This window comes from Semicossyphus pulcher, unplaced genomic scaffold (assembly GCF_022749685.1).
Source record: "Semicossyphus pulcher isolate SPU_LCO1_2020_fin unplaced genomic scaffold, fSemPul1.0.p SCAF_4, whole genome shotgun sequence".
In the NCBI taxonomy this organism is placed as follows: domain Eukaryota; kingdom Metazoa; phylum Chordata; class Actinopteri; order Labriformes; family Labridae; genus Semicossyphus; species Semicossyphus pulcher.
In genome coordinates this window covers 4,772,811-4,795,201 of record NW_027211715.1, presented here as the reverse complement: position 1 = coordinate 4,795,201, position 22,391 = coordinate 4,772,811, and the positions used below count along the sequence as shown (strand labels likewise).

Sequence of the window (22,391 nt, the reverse complement as noted above, 5' to 3'; positions counted from 1 at the left end):
AAGACGTAAAAAGTGCAGCAGTAAAATCTGAGTGTACTACATTGTAGTTTAAAATAAAGCCGACGTTTCTGAAGGGGAAAGTTAAAGGTTTGAGTCTGTCTTGTGTTCTCGAAGGATGCGATCACAGACAAAGCTTTCTGAAAGCAGAGATATGAGAGGTAATACATTTAAGAAGAGGGCTCCACTTAAGAGGAAAAGTGCCGTCATTTCACAGGCCAGTGTCACTTTTTGTGTGAACACAGCAGCTGAAGACGCCATTATGTGTTCTCACTATATTCTGGTATACGGAGTGTAGTGTGCTTTTATTTGTATTTCCTGCTTTTTCACTTTGACCAGGTTCTCTGTTTCACTTCATGGCTATCAATGATTGGAATGTTTTCAGCAACAGCCTTTCAATGCATTTCATTCACCTGTAGATATTAGTTTTCTTTCACATTAGTGTCCACCATTCCCAAGCTGGATTTGTAAGAGGGATAGAGACAGAGCTTCACAGAACATGCTTTGTAAAGCACACCCACTGGAGGGGACACCAGCTGCGGCCACTACAGAGAGCCAGGTACTGAAAGACTCGCAGAATGACTGTACATAAGTAAAGACACTAGACTTCAGCCGTCATTGTAGCGTCTACCGGAGAGCAAAGGTTATATTGACTAACTCTTAATATTGTTCATGAGTGTCTCTTTTCCTAACCTTGAATTAATTGAAGTTAAATACTTGATGTATTTAGTCTTTAGCCCCAACCCACAAGGACTCAATTGACAACACTTGAGGCAGTTAATGGGATTATGTGCAGCTCCCTCTGGATCTCAGGTATGCATGATCAAACTATAAGGTGAAGTCATCATTTAACCCTAAAAATCGCCACAGCAAAGCCTTACAGGGCGCTGGTTTAGCTCAGTTGGTTGAGAAGGGGTGGCTCAGTGGTAGTGCGGTCGTCTCTCAATCCCTAACTGCTACAGCCCCAAATTGCTCCAGGCATGGCCATCGGGTATGAATGGTCAGAGGTCATAGGTCATAGATCTGATCGGAGATTGGCAATTCAGCCTTTGCCATCAGTGTGTGAATGGGTGAATGTGATATGTAGTGTAAAAGCATCTTTGAGTGGTCAGAAGACTAGAAAAGCGCTTCATAAGTGCAGTCCATTTAGCAGGCACCCCATGTATAGAGGTCACTGATCGCAGTGACCTCCCCACTCTCTGCTCCCCACATCTCTCTTTAGCTGTCCTATCAAATATAGGCAAAAGCCCCAAAAGAACAAAGACTTAGGTGTCCTGAGTGCTAGCGTCTTTTTTCAATTGTTCATAATGAGGACGGAGCGTACGCCGCCTAAAAAGCGCTGCACCCAGCGTCGTTTTTCAGAGCACTCCGCCTTTATCGTGCGGCCGCTCCGAGCCCTTCAAGCTAAAACTGTCTGAACTTTTCAGAAAGGCGCTGGTGTCGTCGCCGCCGCTTTTTTCAGGCAACTAATCAGATGGGGCAACACTCGTTACCCTGGTTACCACCAAACATGGAGGAGCAACTTGTTTTGGCCGTTTGTCTCCCCGGAGCTGTACGATATGACAAACAGGATCACAATAAACAACACACACACACACACACACACACACACACACTATAGAGACCGGAAAGGCCATTTGTGGGAGCAGATCGGCCGGGCACTAAATGTTGCTGCTAAGTGTTGTGCTTTTATCGCCCTACACGTTGTAAGTTAGCTGTGTAGTAAGTTCAACTTATTGTTGTCGTAGAAACAAAACCTGCATGCAGTGTTTTTTCTCTCACCGCACAAAGGTGCTGTGTGGACACGGGGCCTTACATATCTCTCTACAGTTTGTCTGGACGTCACTGAGTGGCAGGAGCCCACAGTTTTTCCCGATCTTCCTGCCGATGCCTGACTTCTTATTGCCTGTATCCACATTTGTCTCTTTCAGGCTCAGTTTTGTTTTCTTTGAGATGCTTATAAAAGATAAATTCTGGTTTCCTGACCTTGTTGTTAGTGCATCCCACCACACAGCAGCTTTGAGGGGTTTTTCTGTTGTGTGCTCGCAGACAAATGTGACAAGGAGACACCTTTACACATAAAAAGACAATAAAGGGAGATTAAATGTTTTCCAATCCTTTGTGGGCGGGGCTTAATCCCGCTCGGTTTCTAAACAAAGAAGTACTGTCAAAACACAGGTTGACTTTTATTGTAAAGCAGTCACAGGAAATGAGCGTATTGTCACTCAACTAAGGGTACTATGGCAGTAGTTATGGACTCTAATTTAGATATGATAAAAAAGAAATCATTTTTACACCTTTACACACAGCAGTATGTTTTGGCAGCCTTCAGAGTTCAAGCTCAAATGTTCTTGTTCAGCGGCATTAAAGACGTCCAAACATCTATTTGAAATGATACTCTAAGAAATGAAAACGTCTCTTTTCACTGGAACCACAAGAGCATATTAGTTAACAGAGCCGAGAGCAGCGGGGCCTCGTGTCTATCCGATAGCTCTGCAGGTCTTTGAAGAAGTCCAGCAATGGGACTCGGTGTCACTGAGGTTAATTGCTTACACAGGGTACCATGCCTACTGTTCTTAAGTCTATTCCATGTCGTTCATATCTGCCTGCTTATGAGTTCAAATGCAAATTCCCACAGGCAGGTTTGTGCCCAGGTAATTTAGTTTAAAACGGCTCCTTAGCTGGCCTTTGCTTCAGGTAAGCAGATCCATTCAGACGTCCTAACTGACACCAGTGGATACTAAAAGAGCTTCAGACAATGCTCAGTTCCTTGTTTGAGGCTGAATCTCAGCCCCACTTTCCTGTTTATAAACCGCTTCCCATGAATATAGATCATTCAAAGTGCAGCCAGTTTCAGTGTACTGTAATGAGACTGATGTAAGTAACACAAGGTCACGCCAGGAGCACAGCTTCACATTGAAAGAGCAGTAATAAAGAGATAGGGATTTGCCCACACAAAAACCTTAATCTATTTCAGTCTCTTTTGACAGAATTTCAGAGACCACCAAGGTCACGGACGCCAAGTTGCTTGAATGTAATTACGTTCATTATCTGCTGTTGTACTAAGGCTCTGTTATTTAAAATAAATGGGCTTTGGCCTCATTGGCTCCACTCCTCCAAAGATTTTCTATTCTGCTATTGTAAAGGAGGAACTGCACACACGGCCCTGACCTGCCAGTCACCAGGAAACGCTCATGATTGACTGATGAGCTTTCACCCTCCGTGTCTGTTTGTCTGTCTTGGAAAGAGTGATGTGAGCCTCACTGGTCACCCATTCATGTGGCCTATTTCATGCTTTAACTATCGGGCAGGCTCCTTTTTAGTGTAATTAATTTTCACATGAACCACTTCTTGCACTTTTTTCATATCAGCGAGACTCTCTATAAAACAAAATCACCTTTGCCGTTGGATTCAATTTACTGATCCACATGAAAAGTTTTCAAATACTAAACAGGATTTTTTCTGACACAAGGTTGTGTTTTTAAAGTAGAATTTGCTACATTTTCAAGAGTGCTAATTTGAAACTTTGTGAGAGAAAAGATTCAGCTTTTACAAACTTCTGTTGGTCAAATTTATTTTTAATCCAGGAGCCTATATTTTAGGGGTCTTAATGAGGTAGAAAACGTTTTCAAAGTGCTACAGTAGATTATAGCTGCAACATTATCTTTGGGAGCCAACGTGCCTGATCAAAGTACTTGTTAAAAGCATCTTAAATATTATTGAAAGGATCCGTACAGAGAGAACTTGTTGTTTAGGTAAGAGGTTTTTCTAAACCAGACACAGCTGTTACATCACTTTCTTCAAAGCCACCAGACTCCTCATTCAACCTTGTACAACAAGAGAGTTTCTGGTCTCCGGCTGCAGCGGTTGGTTACTTTTTGTGTTATTGTGTTATGTTGAATCCGAGCTTTAAATAAAAGCCACTCGACATTACAAACAAACAAACTGATGGAGGCGATGGTAGACCTGCAACTGGCATGTTCTGCGATGTCAAATGAGTCTGGTGGCTTTGAAGAGAGCTACTTTGTAATGGACAAACTTAGCTTAAAGGAATGTATAATGGTGGACAGATTGAGCTCCTGTACCTTTAAGAGATCTTAGTAGGAATGCAAACTTGATCAAACCAACCTAAATGTAGTTAATGTAATATTGTGCCTATGTATCCGCTCTTTGTTCTGTAACACGATCAAAAGCTGACATGAGGTGTTAATGAACAGCTTCATCTGACAGTGATGTGGGGATACATCCGATGCTGTGTTTGTGTTTACTATATATTTTGTTCCAGCGCACCGTACTCATCGAGATAGCAAAGGGAAGTTTCGCAGGGTGGCACAGCACCCAGAGGCGACAGGCATGTTTCCAGCTGTATTGGGGCTCCTGGTGATAGACGTCCTCCACAGCTCATACACAGAATACTCTCCCACCTAACAATCGGGATATCCCCAAGAACCCCCCTGAAGCCTCTGCTGTCATTGACTGAGGGGATTTACCATACAATACATCCAATCACAGCCTGATCTGTGCTCTCACATGCGGTCGCACGGATGTAAACACAGCAGCACAGAATAAATAAAGTTTGTAATGTTGCCTCTCTGACAGTAATCCGGCTCTAATTAGAAATGACTGCACAACACCCACACACCTGTCACTCCTCTGTGATGGATATCCAGGTAGTCAGATCAGATGCAGAGGCTTGCAGCCAGCGTGGTGAGTTCAGGGCCCCCCCTGTGTGCTCGTGGTTGTGTTGCTGCAGCTATCTGTTGGCGGCGCTGCATGTATGCGAGCGGCTGCACAGCTGCGGCTCGCGCTGGGAGAGCAGCCATGCACACGGCGACGGCAGGTAAACACCCTCCCTGGTTTTTCACTTGTCGTCTGAGGCATGCTCACCGACACACAGCAGCTTTCTGCTGACTTCGTCATCAAATATTCATGGCTGTCTGCATTAGCTCGCAGAGTTCTAATTGAGTTCTGTATATTCAGACGTGATTAACTCGGTCTAATTCCTCAAAGGAGTGAGCCAATTAGATAGCACTTGCATGAATAGGATTTCACATCTTAGTACGTCTCCAGACTTGCCAAGACAATTACATGTGTGTGTATAATTGTGCTGTTCAGTGGGTGTGAGCCCACTAAACTCAAGCAGGTCATTATTTCTTAATACTGATCCGCGCTACAGGAAATGCAGCCTTCTTATCCATTACTAACAAGTAAATGAAAAGCACGAGTGTGGTTATTAGAATACTCTGTTTGGACAAGAGAGCAGGGAGCGATTCCAAACACCAGGCCCTCTAAACCATCCTCATGTTTTTTGTCTAAGCACATTTCCTCCCCCCCAGGAGCGAGCAGGAGAAAAATATCCGTGACCCAGTGCTGACCCACCACAATGTCACTCTAACTCATGGCTCATGGAGAACTACTGCCGGGGTCTTTGTCAGTTTCTCTCTGTAACCAGAGCAGGAGACATTGCCCAAAGTCCAGAGGGGTCACATTCTGCTGCGGAGCTGAATTTAAGGCAGAGAGGCAGACAGGCAGGCCGGCCGGCCACTTTGCCCGAGCCGCACAGAGAGATCAGGGCCCCCGCTGCCACCTTTTATTCTTTGAAGAAAGGCCTGAGTGAGGCATGATCTGTGCGTCCGCCTGTCCCTTCACGTTGGCTCCAGCCTGATATCATCATCACTCGGCTAAAATAAGAAACATGCGTGAACAAATAAAGCTGCGCAGCTGAGTGTAATAGAACGTATGAATATTTAAATCTTATTTGACACATGCACATTTTGCTGCTTTGTCTGAACTCGTGTTCTCAAGTGAGAGAAGTTAAACCTGCACAGGCGGAGGAGCTGCTGGTGGAAGCATCTCAGAGCCGAGGCTGCTCATAAACTGTCCAGGCAGAGATATAAAGTAAATGTAAAAAAAAAAAAACAACTCCGGATAGGAGGCTCTGGAAGGAAGCCATCCCATTCCTGCACGCGCTGGTCATCCATAAAGCAGGGTGGATTTATTACACACACAGACAGACAGGCTGAGCTGAGCAGGGTAGACCTGAGCTCAGAGGCCGTTCCAGGTCAGAGACACTGAAACCTTTGCTGCACTCGTCCTGACTGACTGTCGTGCGCACATATGAGTGTCACAAACGCTCCGTCTGTGAATTACACAGCTGATAGTTTCAAGGTCACTGATCCTCACGAGTTACCAAACCATTAGGAGAATCACTTTGCACTGCGTGACATGCTCGCTCACACCCACACGTAAACAAAAAAACACGCACACCTCAGTCATCTGCATCCAGGCAGCGGGAAAGATCCGAGTGGGTGATTTACATAACACGCTTCTAAATGACAGGATTTTTTAAAGGAGTCAAGTCGTGTTAATACATCTTCATGTGCTCACACTGTGGGCCTGACGCTTAAAGACAGATGGGCAGAGTCAGGATGTCAGGGAGCGCCGGTCACTGGAAAGCAACCACTGATAAATAAAATAAAATTAAAGCTGGGTGTCAGGCGCTGAGGATGGGATCATGTCAGAGGGGGAGTCGGACCACAGGGTGCTGCTCACTTGTTAACCTGCGCAGGAGGAGGTGGGAGACACGATCATCATCACTGAACCCGACCAGCTGAAAGGAGACTCCACACACACAGCGACACACACACCGACCTCTGCACCTCTGTGGCCCGAGCAGACCACGGATCAGGGAAGGGTGGTGCCCCCACAGCCCCCTCGCACATATGAGGAGATTTAACTGAGCTCAACCAAAGCAGATTTCTTGCCTATTCTGCAGATCACGCCCTCCATGATTCGTCTTAAGAATGAGAAAAACAAGTTTGTTTTCTTTTAAAGCCTGAAAACCCAAATCCACAATAGCCTTGTAAATAGGCAATTAAGGGTCTCAAATAGTAAGCATCTCAAAGTATTAGTAATTAGTTTCAATCCAGAAACAAAATATTGTCATTTAGGCTTCTGTGCAACTTTTAATTGGGCTCGGATATTTATCAGAAAAATTATTGGATTAAATCAATCATAGAATTTTCTCACGGTAGCTAATCTGCTCTTCACACCCTGCAAACAGGTTTTACAAGGCAAACCTTTGACAGCTGCTGAGTGTTAAAACCACAGTATGAAAAGATGGACGACATGACAGCTCCCTGAAAGTGAAGCCAAACCCTCTCTATCGCCCCCTGCTGACTGGCTGCAGTATAGCTCATAAAGCCCGCCTCCTCCATGTTAACGGATGGGACATGAGCCAAACTATAAAATCAAAATACATTTTTCTCAAACATGGTTTCTGTCATTATAGTTCTTAACATGCTGATTTACGTCTAAGTGTTAATTTTTCTGACAAGTTTATTTTTAATTAGTTATTTGATGCTGTAAAAATGATGATTGACAGCTCTGTTGACAAATCCGGCTCCTGCAGCCGATCTGTTCTTGATTAGCGGAGTAGAGGACGAACTAAAACAATCACTACACTGAACTTTCCATATCTGTGATCGTCTGTTTCAGACCAACACAAGAAGCTGTTCTGCTGTTAAACACAGCGACGTGCGGGATGCTTGCTGTTAGTTTTCTGTAAGTTAAGTGTGTGTTTTGGTTAGCGGAAGTGGCTCCGTCAAAGGGGCTATTTTGGCATCACTTTCATACAATGAGAGCAGATGGAGGCACGTCATCCATCTATATAAACAGTCATTTTATGTGTATGCTAACTGCTAACTATGGATAGCAAAGCACTTTGTTAATCATTCCTCGGTGACTGGTTAAATTAATAATTTTGCAGACCACTCAAACAGACAGTCAGGTCAGCACTACACTCCCTGTGAGGGTTTTATTGGCTCTGAAGGTTTATTTTCACTCAGTTTTTAGTGAATGCTTTTTGAGACTCTCAACTTTGACATTTATCTTTGCATTTAAATATTTCAGTCTTTAACCCTGACCTGAATCATCCCATCAGTTGCTTTGAAAGAAAGTTTAACAACCGACTCATGGCAGCTCCAAAAACCTGTCAATTACTGTAAATGTAAAACATTTGCTGCACTTTTAAATGACTATAAAGAAATTAGGATTCAAAACGCAGCTCCAGCGTCTGCGCGCACTGACACAGGGACAGTTTTGCCAAATCTGCTCTTTAAATATGCATGAACAGGAGCTGGTGGCAGCCAGTCAGGTGTGACTGAGGTAACTTTGCTTCTTCCTGGAAAAAGGCACCAATAATCTGAAGACTGTTAAGAGCTTTCAGTCATGACCTTTGCATTCATAGTCCGCTGTAGAGTATTGTAACCCCGGTGTGTGCAGTTCAAACAGAGTGGTTCATGAAATGAGATCTTGTTAATATAAAATGATGTTTTAGATAAGTCAAACATGTTAATGGAGGTTAAATGGGGCTAAGCAGATCTTAAATATTCCTCTTGATTGTCACTAAGCAGCCGGTGTCACAGCAGCTTCGCTTTCAAAATAAGAGAGGAATGCCTTAAAATAAAACGGCACTGAAATATGCACAACCTTTGTAAAGTCCATGAGCGTTTGTAGTTTCTGAGGTTGTTGTTGAGGCTTTCAGAGCAGTGTTTATCCTGTCACCCTGTTTAAAGGAATATTTTTGACATTTAGGAAAGTATGCTTTTCACTTCCTTGCCAAGAGTTGGAAGAGAAGGCTGACATCACTCTTGTATTCATGTCAAACGTTCACATGCAGCAGCCGGTTAGATTAGCTTAGCATTAGGACATCAAACAGGTCAAAACAGCTAGCCTGGCTCTGGCCAAATGTTGGAAAATCAAATAAATCACAAAAGCTCATTTATTATCATCAGTCGGTACAAAAACCTCTGTAAAACAAACGGTGGCTGTGTTGGGGGTTAGCTGGACAAAGAGATTTACTTCAGTCTTTCCAGGTATCCAGCTTTAGGTCCAGGAATGAACTGCAACTGGCCAAGATGCTAATCAGCTGTTAGCGCTAGCTTCACATTTAGTGTACAGACCAAAGACGTTTGAAGTTATGATCAGATTTGCACCCAAATAAACGATTGAGCAGGTGCTTTAAGGTGAGGCTACTTTGTGGTTTAAAGTGTTTTTAACCCGGCGACCTTAAAGTTATAATCTCAAAGTTCTATTTGGCGGCACCTAATGGCCATAAAAGGCAACTGCGGGCGCATACGTCTTAGATAGTGACGTCCGCTGTTGGCTCCCTTTGTCACGGTTGTAATTCTTGATTTTCCTGGCTGACGGTCGCTTTCCTTTTCAGACTGTAAAACTGCAAATGCAAAGGCTTTCATCAGTGGGCCATAGGCTCAGTCACCATTGTGTTATCTCATTCGGTGATAGATAGAGACTTAACAGACATTTATTTAAATGAAAATCTTCAGTTTTACGAATACCGGCACTGAAGTCAGCTGAAGGTAGGAATTTTTGTTTATTGCCTGTTTATCGCAGGCCAAAATTAGCATCCTAATTATTATATAATTATTATTATCTGAGTCACAGTGAATAACGGATGCACCTTGCTAACCAACCTAGCACTAGCATTTGATGATAGCTTACCATTTACTATCCCCTGACTTCTCTCCAGGTCCTCGTCCAAATATGGTCACAACCGCCTCCAAAAGCCCAAACTCACTGCTTTTAAATGGTTGACAAACCGATGGGTGATGTCACAGTGTTATGTCCACTTTTTAGATACAGTCTATCGTTCAGTCCAAATCCCCAGGAATAGCGATGGGCTGTTGGGTGATTTCGATGAAGTGCCAACACTCTATATTAGAGTTCTTTCCTGCAAGCAAGAGAAAAGGAGCGGCTGTAAAAAAGAAGTCTAGGACAGCCTTATGATTGAAGTATCTTCAATTCCTGTTATGTGTGCAGGGCAACAGGAAGTCAGCCGGCTCAGTCGAAGGAGGAGAACATGTAGGCCCAACAATGTGGAAGTGTGAGGAAGGCTGTGGAGAATTTTTGGCGAACGCGCCCAGAAACTTACTTATATACCAATACTATTAACATCATTTCTACTTTACCTCGAAATGCAAAATAAATACTCACTGAACTCCTCATTTTCACGTTCATATGCCTGACTTTATTCAATTCTGTGAAGACACATTGCTCGAATGTAACTGCTTTCCTTCATCCATGATACAGGCGTGATAGAGCTGTCAGGTCTCTCTTTCACCCGACAGGAATAAACATATTTCCCCAAAACACTTACAGTGGAACTCTAGTTTGTAGTTTTGGATTGTTTTCGTTGACCATGCAGTTTATAACTTTCTCTTCAGTCTCACTGTGAGTCACAGTTCCTGCAGCTCTTCATCTTTATTTCCCAGTTCTAGCTTCTCTTATTTTGAAGCACTTCCTGTCGTAAAACAAGCTCCTTACATCCATAACCATACACTATATATCATTTGTCTTCGTCCTGCTTGATTGAGCCATATTTGGCAATAGAAGGAAGACAGGCTGCTTGTCGAGGTTCATTAAGTCAGCCGACACCTTCCCTGGGGAGGGAGGAGGGTCCCTGATTTGACTCATAGTTCAAGACCGAGTCAGCGTCTCTCCTTCTCTGCAGAGCAAACCCAACACAGCGACAGCACTCGGACCTTTTCTTTCGAACAAGTTCTCATCAGAGCCACCTCCAGCAGGGTGTAGTTAATTTACACAGCGTGGCCTGGCACCGACCACCACATTCTGTGCGGCTCTGGGCACACACACACACACACACACCCTCTCTGAATCAGATCATCTGTAAATTTGGCCCACTCTGAGTTCAGCGTGCCAGGTCATAAATCGCGTGCAGTCTCACTGAACTCCAGCCTGCCTCCTGACAGCCTGACGTGGTCATGTGAGAAAAAGAAGTGATAGGTGTAAAATTTGTGTTGATGCGGTCGCAGGAGATGGTAAACAGCTGAAAGTCAGCGCTTTGCCACACAAGCTCTCCCACTGTTTCATCTGCAGGGAAAACACGTCTTTGTTTCTCTTTTCTTTTGACCTGTTCTGCATTAAAGTTACAAATCACACACCACAGAGTTATTGATATAATATTGTCACTAGGAATGAACCCTTAAGCGATGAATGTGTGATCCACTGCTGTTGATTTACATCATAAACAGTATTAATGTAACAACATAAACAGTGAAGTCGACAGCTACATGTAACTGCAGCAGCCTCTCTTGCACACACTGCACATCTCTTACGCTTATAAAAGACGTGTTGTAAACATTCAAAGAATATTCTTTCCTATTTTTATTGTTTATCTGATTATATGTAATTTTCCTTACTTTATCCTATTTTTTATTCTATTGTCTTTATTGTTATGGGAAGAAGAACACCAAGTCTTGGTTGTATGTGTAAACTCAGTAATTAACCCGAATCTGATTCTCATGATGTAACTGCATACCGAGCTGGCAACTATCTAACAGCAGAGTTTGTCAAACACTTCCTGCTTCCAGTGAGAGGATTTTCCTCTTTTCTTGTGTTACAGTAGATCATCGGACACCACGCGCTCCGAGACCGATCGATTAATTAAGATATTAATCTGTGGATGACCTGAAAAGTTGTAAACATACTTCTTTTGTATCTGTGTGAACTCTCATCCTGCAAACACACTCACTATGCAAGGATGACTGACTGTGGCCCTAAGAGACCCCAAGGATAAACTCCAGTTAGAAACAACCATAATAGAGGTGCTAGCTTAGCTGGGTGGTTAAAGTGCACGTCCCACATACAGAGGCTGCAGTCCTTGATGCAGCAGCGGCCCGGGTTCGACTCCCACCCTCAGACCGTCGCTGCGTGTCAACCTCACGCTCTCTTCCCCTGTTTCATCTGGAGGAAAAAAGATGTTATTATTTTAGGAAAGTTATTGTTAAACTGTGAAAAACTGCTGCTTTGACTGTTTATCTCCTTCAACATGACTGGCTGGGCTTCATACTCTGAATTAAGAAGCAGTTCCATGTTTTAACATTAACATGTTTCCGACTTGGTTCCCCGAAGACTCCTACACATTTGTATTTTTAAGACGCACTATTTTAAACAGCGATATAAAGTCCTTCATCACAATCTGTTACGCTCCACCCTAGTGGCCCTATGAGGCGAACAACTCGCCACAATCTGACCCAAAAACAACATGTCAAACACCTTTTAATGCTCAAATACATGACATTTATTAAAAGACACACGAACATCCAAATCATTAATTAAAGATCAACAAAACACAACAACACAACATCGCTGGGAGACAGAACCACAGCTCCTCTCCTCTGATGTCAGTGCTGGTGTCTTAAATACTGCTCCGAGGCCAGGTCAGGTTCACCTGCAGAGGTGAGACTACAGAAGGAGGAAAGGGACAAACAGAACAGGGAAACATACAGCCGGGACACCGTCTGAAAAAGTTGGTGTGATAGATTAAAGCACCTGTGACATATGATGAAGGTGTTCCTCTGGGCCTGAGCGGACATCACTCTGTAGGATGAGCGTTAAAATTAGTCAAGTATATTATTTTTATAGTATTTTTTTTACAAGCTTCTAATGTAGTTGTACTGAAGTCTAAAGGTAGCGTCATTTGATCCAATAGAGTTATAAATCACCTGCTGGTTTGCAATAGAAATTAGTAAAATTAAAATTTTTATTAAAGGAAGCAACATCAGGATATTCTTCAACTGTTAGACGATCTGTGTCCGTGACCTGTGTCTTGTCTCCTGCTCACAGCCGAGCACACGGGACCTCTTAACACGCACTCGCATGCTTTGTGTGCCATCAAACTCTTCATTCCCACAGACAGCTGTGTCAAACGCTGTTTGCTAAATAGTGGGAAGCTTGAGCTGGACTGTGCGGTCGTCGGTGTGTTTGGTGTGAGGGCCGTGATAGCACTTTGTAGCAGAGAGAAAACAGCTTACAAGAAGAAAAAAAAAAGGGGCCACAATTGACTTTAACGCACTCCACTCACCCCTCAGTTCAGCAAGAGGCTGTCTGACCTAAATTCACTTTACCTCATCTGCCTAGACATTTGTTTAGCCTTCTGGGCAAACACTTAGAGAAATGTATGAGGGAGAGGGGGGAAAAGAATACATATGCTTGAATACATCACATTTAGTCAGGGGAGAAGCAGAACCCGGACATCTGCAGACATATACAGCCCTCTAGTGGCAAACTGCAAAGGACCTGGTGTCTGGCAGAGAGGGCATGAAGTGATACAAGGAGAATTTCCTAAAATCATCTGTGGAGATCGTACACATTAAGAAACGGAGCAAAAGTCATGCACAGTCTCTGTTTGGTGTCTCATAAACGTTACCTAATCCCAAATAAAAGGAGTCACGAGTGACTAAAGAACAACACAGGCTGAGCAGGATGAATGAATTGAGGTCATAGAATCTCACCATCAGAGAGAAAGAGAGAAATTTTGTCTTTTGAGTACTGTACTCATTACAATGGCCCCGAGGAACTGTGTGCTGTGAAATCATATGCTCTAGTTAAGCTAAACAAGGGCAAGGTATTCCCACATGAAGGGCAGATGAGAATAAGTAAGTGGGAATGCAGACAGATGAGTAAGAGTTGAGGATGGTTTAGTGCTGTTTGGCCGCCGTATCTCACTCACATTCTCAGGTTGCAAATATATTCTCTCCCTCCCTCTCTCTACCTCTCTGTGTCTCTGTGTGCGTGCGTGAGGCAAACCTCAAGGGCTCGGTGCAGCGAGCTCATTAAAGGCTTCATTCCACTTCCAGGATGGAGCAGGATTGCAATATGGACATTGTTTATACACAAATGTTGCCGTGGGAATTATGTTTATTTCTATTACCGTCTTGGAGAGGGGAGGAGGAAAAAAAGACAAATAAGAATGCAAAGCTTGTCTACACACATTGCTTTTCATGAAATAAAGCCTCTCCAGGAGTGCTTTGAAGAAACGGCCATTTTTCAAACCACCTCTTTACCGCCTGCAGTCGTACATCAGCAGCTCTCATCTCTGACCCTCCAGTGACACATGATCGTGTTGCGAGGAGGCCGGGGAGGCAAAAGTCAGCGCACGGAATCATGTCAGGAACATTTTAACATGTAGCTTCAACAAACCCGATCCTGTGCTGTGGTGGTCATTAGCATGTAGCCTATAAATGTCAGTGCACGTGCTCCGCGTCCGGACAGGGGATGTTTGGGAGTTTACCTCGGCTGAGCGGTCACAGAAGTGTCATTTTAAACAGCAGGGCCCGGCGGTGCGTCTGGGAGGCAGCCGATGACGCAGCGCAGTGTTGCTACACACCCCGAGCTGTGTTTGGAAACACTGAGGCAGCTTGCTACTACGGTGGGAGCCAATGGGAACAGCTGAACCGTGCACTCTTTAGCCCAGCCAAGCGCAGAAAGAGAGGGGGGAGAACAGAAACACACAGAGATCCAGGAAATGCCTGAGCGAGAGGCAGCGACAGCGAGGGCCCATCAGCTCGCACATCAGGCCGCACATTGATCACCCTCACATGATATATCCACCCCCCCGTAATTGCATTGCTGTTTAGAGAGGCAGTCGTTATTTATGAAATATTGAAATAACAAATGGCGTCTCCCGGCAGATATTAAGAAGAGAGATGCCACCGATCAGTCAGGGGAGGGCGGCCGCCACGTCCCCCCGCGGGCCGCCTGCCCAGTCGCCTGGCTGCAGAAAACCTGCAGTCATCACAAAGTGGAAATATTTACTGCTCACACTCTTGCATAGGGAGGATGGAGTGTGTGTGAGGGCAGCTGAAAAATGACTGTGTTTGTGTTTGGAGAGGAGCGCTAATCAGATTCCTTCAGCTTCAGAGGCATTCGAGGACAGCCGAGCGAAAGGTCCTCAGTGTGGATTTATCTGTTGCACGAGCACAAACGCAGCGAGCAGCCTGAAGTGTAACGCAGAGGACAGGATGTGAAGAATCACAAACGGCAGAAAAACTTTCTAAATTTGTCTCGCTGGTTAAAATCTGTCAGCACACAAGTGCTAATTGTAAACAAGTGCTCAAAGGGCCTCTGGGAGTGAATCATCAGAATCCCTACATTCATCATCAGGTTTGTTGTGTAATCATGTGGGTGTCTGTGGTTTGTGTGTTTGTGTCTGCAGAACACCCTGGAGACCTGCAACATCTGCAGTAAGCCCATCATGGAGCGCATCCTGCGGGCTACAGGGAAAGCCTACCACCCTCACTGCTTCACCTGCGTGGTGTGCCACCGCAGCCTGGACGGCATCCCGTTCACTGTGGACGCTTCCAACCACATCCACTGCATCGAGGACTTCCACAAGTACGCTCATTTCATATTATATATTTATACAAACAATGGATCACGAAAACAGTTTCTTTCAGCTTCTCTCTGGTTTATAACATCAGTTTTATTTAACCCTTATTGTCCTTTCCTCTTGCACACGGCAGCAGCCTGCAGCCAAGCGCTCTGTACTGTACGCCACCTGTCCAGCACCCAATTGCAGATGAAGTTAGCAAATAGCTGCTAATAGTAGCAGAGCATTTAGCTGCCAGATATATCAGTTCAGAGTAGGTGTAGACCAGCACCGAGCTAAAAGGTCAGTAAATATTTAATGTTCATTTGTCAGGAGTAAAATTTAGACGTATTTCCTATTTAAAATGAAACACTTTAAATTAGCTTGCTAATTAAGCTAGCTAGCTAACAAGCTACTTGCTTTTCATTTTATTAGTGAAATGCCTTTTTCTTTCAGCTACAACAATGTTCTTATGGTCCTAAAGCCACCGTGACAAATTAAAACAAGTATTTTCATTAAAAGTCATTAAAGTCTGTAAAAGGTCTTTGATGTTGAAGCTAGCTTTGAAGCTAGCAGTTTATCCTGATTCTTGTAAAACCAAGCTGAACAAATTCTTTTAAAGCTGCACAGTTCAATATGTGTCCAGCTGGCAGCTGTTCCTAGCCAATAAGCTCTCATACACCCGCTGTAAGCATAAAAGGCAGACAAACAGAGCACGTAAGCAGCTGTTAAAGAAAGTTAAACATCTAACAGGAGGTTAGAAACATAATATCAAATCAATGCTATTGTTTCGTAATGCTAGCCTTATGTGTAAATAGGCGACTGTTAGCTAACACTTCAGACATAACGAGTTCAGAAGGTGATTATATGTAAGTGTTGTGTCGACAGCTTGTTCCGCTGCCCCCAGGGCCCAGAACCACTTCTTCAAGTCCTTAACTGACCTAAGAAAGCAAGATATATTTATACTTATCTATACTACATCTTAGTGCTTCTTTTTCTGGAAACACTGCAGGCAAATGCCACAAGCCCGCTGACCTTACGAGATGTGTCTGTGGACGTGAATTTAATGTAAATTCCTGTCACTGTGTCACAATCCTCAGATTGCATAACTGCCACCTTACCAGAAATGTTCCTCTGCTCAGTGACCAGAAGGGAAACAGAAGTAAACAGCTGGCTCTCTCGGTGTGAGCGCTCAGCTTTTGCTTTGTGGAGGCGCTGCGCTGGGCCGATGTTTAATTCCACATGACAAGTGTGACCTCAACAGCGCAGCCCTTTGTGTCGAGGAATAGTCGCGCCCAGGCCTGAGCTCTTTCTCCGGCTGTTGCTGAACGGCCTTCACTTCCTGAATCGCAGCCTGGCCTTCGGTCGCCTGACAGGACCTGAAATCTCAGCGCGCTTTTCAGATCCTCATTGATCCTATTGTTAGACAGACCTCTTCCTGCTGAAGCCGTTTCCAGAAACACTGATCTGAATGCTTTAAAAACAGTATGTGAGAGTCAGTTATGATATTTGTAAAAGTCCTGCTATCTTTAGCTTTTCCTCAAATGTTCTATTTCTATGAAGGATTTCAGAGAAGGGCAGATTTAGCCTCGGTGGTTAGGCAGATAAATAATTTAACAGGAACTGGGAAAACTCACAAGGCTTTGTCTTTGTTTCGATAATGGTTTCATAATGTAAAACCACTATTGTTATTTGTAATATATCCTATTTTTACTGTTGTTTAAAGAACAGAAACAATCGGTTGATATTTTGTTTTGTCATGAGGGGATTTACAGAACCAGAAAGCAGAAAAACATATATATATTTTTAACCTCAGTTTTTTATATTCTTACTGGAAAACGTTACCTCTTTAGACGTCTTAAACTATTCAAATAAAAAAAAGGAAAAAGTCACGTTTTGACTGAACTCGTCACAACTGATATAAACTGATAAATTATCCCTCATTGACTTTAAGGCGTCAAAGCCAAACAGTAAACTTTGGACTAGACTATTGTTAAAAAATATTATAAAAATCTTTTGATATTCATTAAATTATCTCATGAACAGAGAAGTAAAGCAATTTTCCGACATTTAATGAAGCTGAAGATTAAGCAAGAAAAACACGGCGTTCCCACAGTCATGTAACATAATGGCAAATTTATTTTATATGTCTTGATAAGGTAGACATTATTCGTCATGTGTGCATGTGTTTGTTTCTAATCAAATACATTAAGAATACACGGAGGGGGGGGGTTCTGGCTTAGCTCAGTCTGTAGAGCAGGGGCCCCATGTACAGAGGGTACAGTCTTTGACACAGTGGTCGCAGGCTCAACTCCCGCCCTCGGCCCCTTGCTGCATGTCGTTTACCCACTCTTCTCTCCCCATACACGCTGTCTCTCTTCAGCTGTCCTATAAAATAAAGGCAAAATGTCCCAAAAAAATATCTATATATAAAAAAGAATACACTGGCAGTACAATCACTTCCATTTTTACTCATGCTTGAAAACCAGCGATGGACTGAGTGGAGTGTTGGAGCAAACTTTCAGATACTTTAGTAAAAGTACTAAAACCACTTTGTTAAAACTCCATGAAAAGAATAAGTCGGGTTTTAAAATGTAACTAAAGTAAAAGTATGTGAGCATAACTGGTTGAACAGTTTTGTATCAGTTTTGATCATTTACATTTTAGATGAATCTGCTGATTATTTCCTGCATATATTGAATGTCTGATTTGAAGTATAACACAATATAACACATTTCTGTTGTTGTAGTTAAAGATTGTAAATGGTCATGGATACTAATGTTGTCCATGAAAATGTCTGAGAACCGTGCAAACAGCAGATCAGTCGATAATGAAAATCATCGTTGGTTGCTGTCAGTCTCAAAAAGAATCACTCTGCAGCTTTTCAATCACTAACTGTTTCATTAATGACATTTGTGTCGCAGGATATCACTTCCTCTTGGTCTGAGTTCGTTCCTTTCGTTCTTGGTTCTCTCACAGGAAGTTCGCTCCGCGCTGCTGTGTGTGCTCTGAGCCGATAATGCCGGCGCCGGGTCAGGAGGAGACCGTCCGCATCGTGGCCCTGGACCGCGACTTCCATGTGCAGTGTTACCGCTGTGAGGTACGTTCTCTGTGTGCTCATCTCGTCTGGTATGTGAGCTCTGAGTGCTTGTTAGCTACGACGCTGCAGAGCTCCAGGTGATAGTCTTTTATTACACAAGAAGGTATAACGTCCGTGTCGTCCCCCGAGTCACCTTTTCATGGAGACGTCTGAATCATCCCGCTCTCACCGCTCTGGAAATAGCTTTCCATTTCTCCTTCTGCAAAGTTCACAGACTTACACAGTAACCGATCTGTCAGCCGCCGCTCGCCGCCTGATAAGCGGTGCGGAGACATTACGTGCCCGGCTAAAAGAGAAGTAACGTGTCACATTGTCAGGGAGCTGAGGCAGTGTGAGTACACAGAGCGTTTGGCAGACATAAAGGTCAAAGGAAAGCAGAGCAGATTAGTTCAGCGAAACGGGCTCAACAAGAGGAGAATTTTGTCGCCAGGGAGACGAGAAGATGGGGATACATTTCTCAAAGTGAGGGCGAGACAGAGGAGTGTTACCCAGTGTCACAGACAATAAGAAAATAATGCCAAAGAAACGTTTGTTTCTGTGTTCGTCCACATGGTTTGTTTGGTTAAGTTAAAAGAGCGTAGAGCACACACACCTCCCAGACTGTTGTACAGGTACAAGAGGCTGGAGTCAGACAACAGATCCACAAGCTGAACTGAAACACTGCAACATTTTGATTTAAGAGCTCTTTTTAGGGCAGTTAAACACCACAGAGCAGAGCAGGAAATATAAAGACTGTATGCACTGCAGAGTATACATGAATGTATCAGTGACATTTCTTTGGTATTGGTGAAGAGACAGACAGGAAACAGGAGGAGAGAGAGAGGGATAGGATGTACAACATAAAGAAATGGCCCAACCAAAGAAACATCTGATGTTGATTCAAATAGAAGAAAAAATCATATTTGACTTACACAAAGAAGATTAAAATAGCAAAGACAAGTGTATAATGGTCAATATAAGACCAATGTTTGTATTAATGGTGAAAGTGAAGTGAGCAAAGAGCCTGACCTGCATTAAGAGACATCCACTCCTGCAAGAGATCTGTAGAAGAGAAGCACAGTGTTATAACCTCTGACTATAAACGCTTCCAAAGAGAGAGTTTAAACTCCTGCGGCCAGGAGCTCACCTGGTAGAGCGTGTAAAGAGGCTAAAAGTCCTTGTTGCAGCGGCAATGGTTCGATTCCCACCTTTGCCATTTGCTGCTTTCAGATTCAGATTACCTTTATTGTCCCACAAGGAAAAATTAGTTTTGCAGCAGGAGCTCACAGAACAACACAACACACAAGGACAACACCAACAGTAAACACAAACCCAACTTAATATCAAACTTAAAAGTCAGACACACACACGACTCAGTATAAAGGACGATATCAAAAACATCAACAGTGAAATCAGTAAGAATCTGAGCTCCTATGGAAATGGACATTTCTAGTGGAAATATGCAAAAGTGCAGTGTGGAGGTGCTTGTCATCCCCTCTCCGTCTGTACTACATTTCCTGTCACTCTTTACCTTTCCCTGTCAGTTAAGGGGGAAAAATATTTTTTTTTAAAGCCATTGTTTTAATGAATAGGGTTACTTTTGGAGAGGCAGGGGGTAGCAAAAGAAGTTTAATTACCTTGTAAAAATCCTCCCATGACATCTCCTCCTTCTCCCTCGTTAAAAATTCCTGAATCCACAAAGTCCCCGCCCACTATGCACATTACCGCCCCCTCCATCGCAAAAACAAAACACGTCTCTGCCGTTGTTTAGTGGCTTAGTTATTGAAACTTAGCTAGCTTGAAATGTAGTAATTAGCAGTAGTAACGTTAACGTTAGTCATCAGTTGTGAGTTTACAAAAATTACAATGATGGTTACAGCTGGCTCGCGCATCCCCAAAGTGGTTGCCATGGGTTACACATAATGTTATGCATAGCGTCACCCCGTCCATTAACAGGATTGGCTCCTTAGGTTTATGACGTCTCAAACCTGCCAATCTGAAAACATGTTGTTCAGCCTGTCCTTGGTACACTGCAGTTTAAAAGCAGACAGGCCCAGCCATGGAGATGACTGCTGATGTTGTCCCTGATATGTCTTGTAGCACATGAAGAACAACACATGGAGATGTTTACAAGGTTAAACACTGGATTTATACCGGAGGGGGTCTTCAAATGTCAAAAAAATATGGCTCATACAGAATTCCTTAATAATAATACTATAAAAACTTCAATAGGAGCTGTAATTGTAAGTTGGATACAACACATTTTATATTTCTATTTTCAATGCAGTTGTTATATCTGCTGTATGATCTTAACTGTCGCTACAAACAGACATCATGTTTTAGTTTAGATTATTTACTTTGAGCGTGAAACCAGTTTTTTTACGGAATTTTATGTGATCTTCATCTTTTTATCATTTTTGATCATCTTTTTATTGTCTTTTATTCCTTTATTTATCTCTTTATTTGAGATGCTTTAACTTTCTTTCAAGATCTGTCTTTTTTATCACTTTGATTTATTTTGTTTACTTTTTTTTGTTGACCTTTTGTTGAATTTTGTAGACTTCTCTGTGTTTGGCCTGACTGTTGAGTGAGTTCCTGCCTTTGCTTTGTCTGACAAATCCCTTTGTACACATCAGTTTTTAAAGGTGCTGTATAAATCATTCTAATTATTGTTTAAAAAAGAATTTTTGGTTGAATGCAGCTGAAAACACAGAGAATAGATGAAAAGCAAAGGAAAACTGAGCCTACTTTTTAAGCTTTTTTTATATATATATTTTGCACTGGTCAGGGGTACTTAATATACTTAACTTTACAAAGGGAGTACATAATTGAAAAAGCTTGATAATGACGGTCCTGGGCCAAACAGTTTTAACAGAAAGGGATCTTTTGTCTACCAGTAACAACCATTTGTTGCCCTTCAGACTCACAGCTGCTAGAAAACCTGAGTGCTGGTTTCAGCCTCCGTCCTCCCTGCAGGGACCCTCCTGTAGCCTGACACTGGTTGTGTTTCTAACAGCAGTAAATGTCTCCCTCAGTGTGTGAGCGCAGTGAGTGTATGAATGTGTCTGATCTGTGAGCGTGGAGAATCACTCTGTTTGTGTTGTGGAGCCTGACAGAGTATCTGTGTCCTGCAGGACTGTGGCTCTCTGCTCTCGGAGGGGGATAACCAGGGCTGCTACCCTCTGGACGGACACGTCCTCTGCAAAAACTGTAACACCAGCCGCATCCAGGCCCTCACCGCCAAGGCCACCACTGACCTCTGAGCAACCCGCTGCCCGTCACCTCCACTGTGATAAACCAACGCTCGCTCTCTCTCTCTGTCGCTCCCTCTCTTTCCTCCTTCTTTTGCAAACATACCCATCCACAGACGCTTGCATTCCACATTATATACATGACACTATATATACTCACTCTCAGTTACAGAAGAAATAGCATTACGTGTTCACCTGCACACATGTATCTATCAACTCGGTACAGTCACAGCAGAGGAGGCTGTGCAGTTTAACTGTGTCGTTGTTAAAGCAATAGTTTGATATTGGGAGAAATACTCTGATGCACTTTCTTGACGAGAAGATTGAAGAAATAAAGCTACAGTCAGCGAACAGTTAGCATAGCTTAGCATAACATAAACAGCTTCAAGCTCAATAATGCACGTATTCTGTATCTTTTTAACAGTTTTACCAATGTGATGCATCTGGTTAAAAAGTAAACCACATGACCCTCTGTTGGGCCACAAGTTTTTAGACTTCTGTCTAAAACATGATCAGATGTGTAACTGAGTGAGCTTTACAGGAAGCTGTGGGAGTGTTGTTGTATCTTTACTCGGACTAGCTGTCCAGCTCCGTCTGTTATACTAAGATAATCTTAGAGAAGGGGTGTGTGATCCTGAAGAAAGACGCTTCATATTGTGTATATTATTTAAACAATGTGGCTATAAAGACCTGTCAAATATATATACACTAACACAATAATGCAGGTCAAAGCTAGAGCGGGAAAAAACGACACAGTATCTATAGGTAGCTCGGTTTTTTGTTAGCAAAACACTTAAGGCCTGTGTCCACTAACACCGCACCCACGACCTCCATTTCAGAGCGCTTCTCACCGGCTCTTACTGTTGCTAGGTTA

At 43.2% G+C, this 22,391-nt stretch overlaps 1 protein-coding gene across 3 annotated transcripts in view; it reads left to right on the top strand.

Moving 5' to 3' along the window:
- Window positions 1–21,941, top strand: part of lpp (LIM domain containing preferred translocation partner in lipoma) — a 169,086-nt gene extending 147,145 nt beyond the window's left edge. For all 3 annotated transcript variants that reach the window (XM_069680589.1, XM_069680587.1, XM_069680588.1), the window contains 3 exons: window positions 15,035–15,213; window positions 18,167–18,287; window positions 21,401–21,941. In XM_069680589.1, coding sequence (XP_069536690.1) covers window positions 15,035–15,213; window positions 18,167–18,287; window positions 21,401–21,529 — 429 coding nt within the window. In that variant the 3' untranslated portion in view covers window positions 21,530–21,941. The remainder of the gene's footprint in view (window positions 1–15,034; window positions 15,214–18,166; window positions 18,288–21,400) is intronic.
- The last annotated feature ends 450 nt before the right edge of the window (window positions 21,942–22,391 follow it).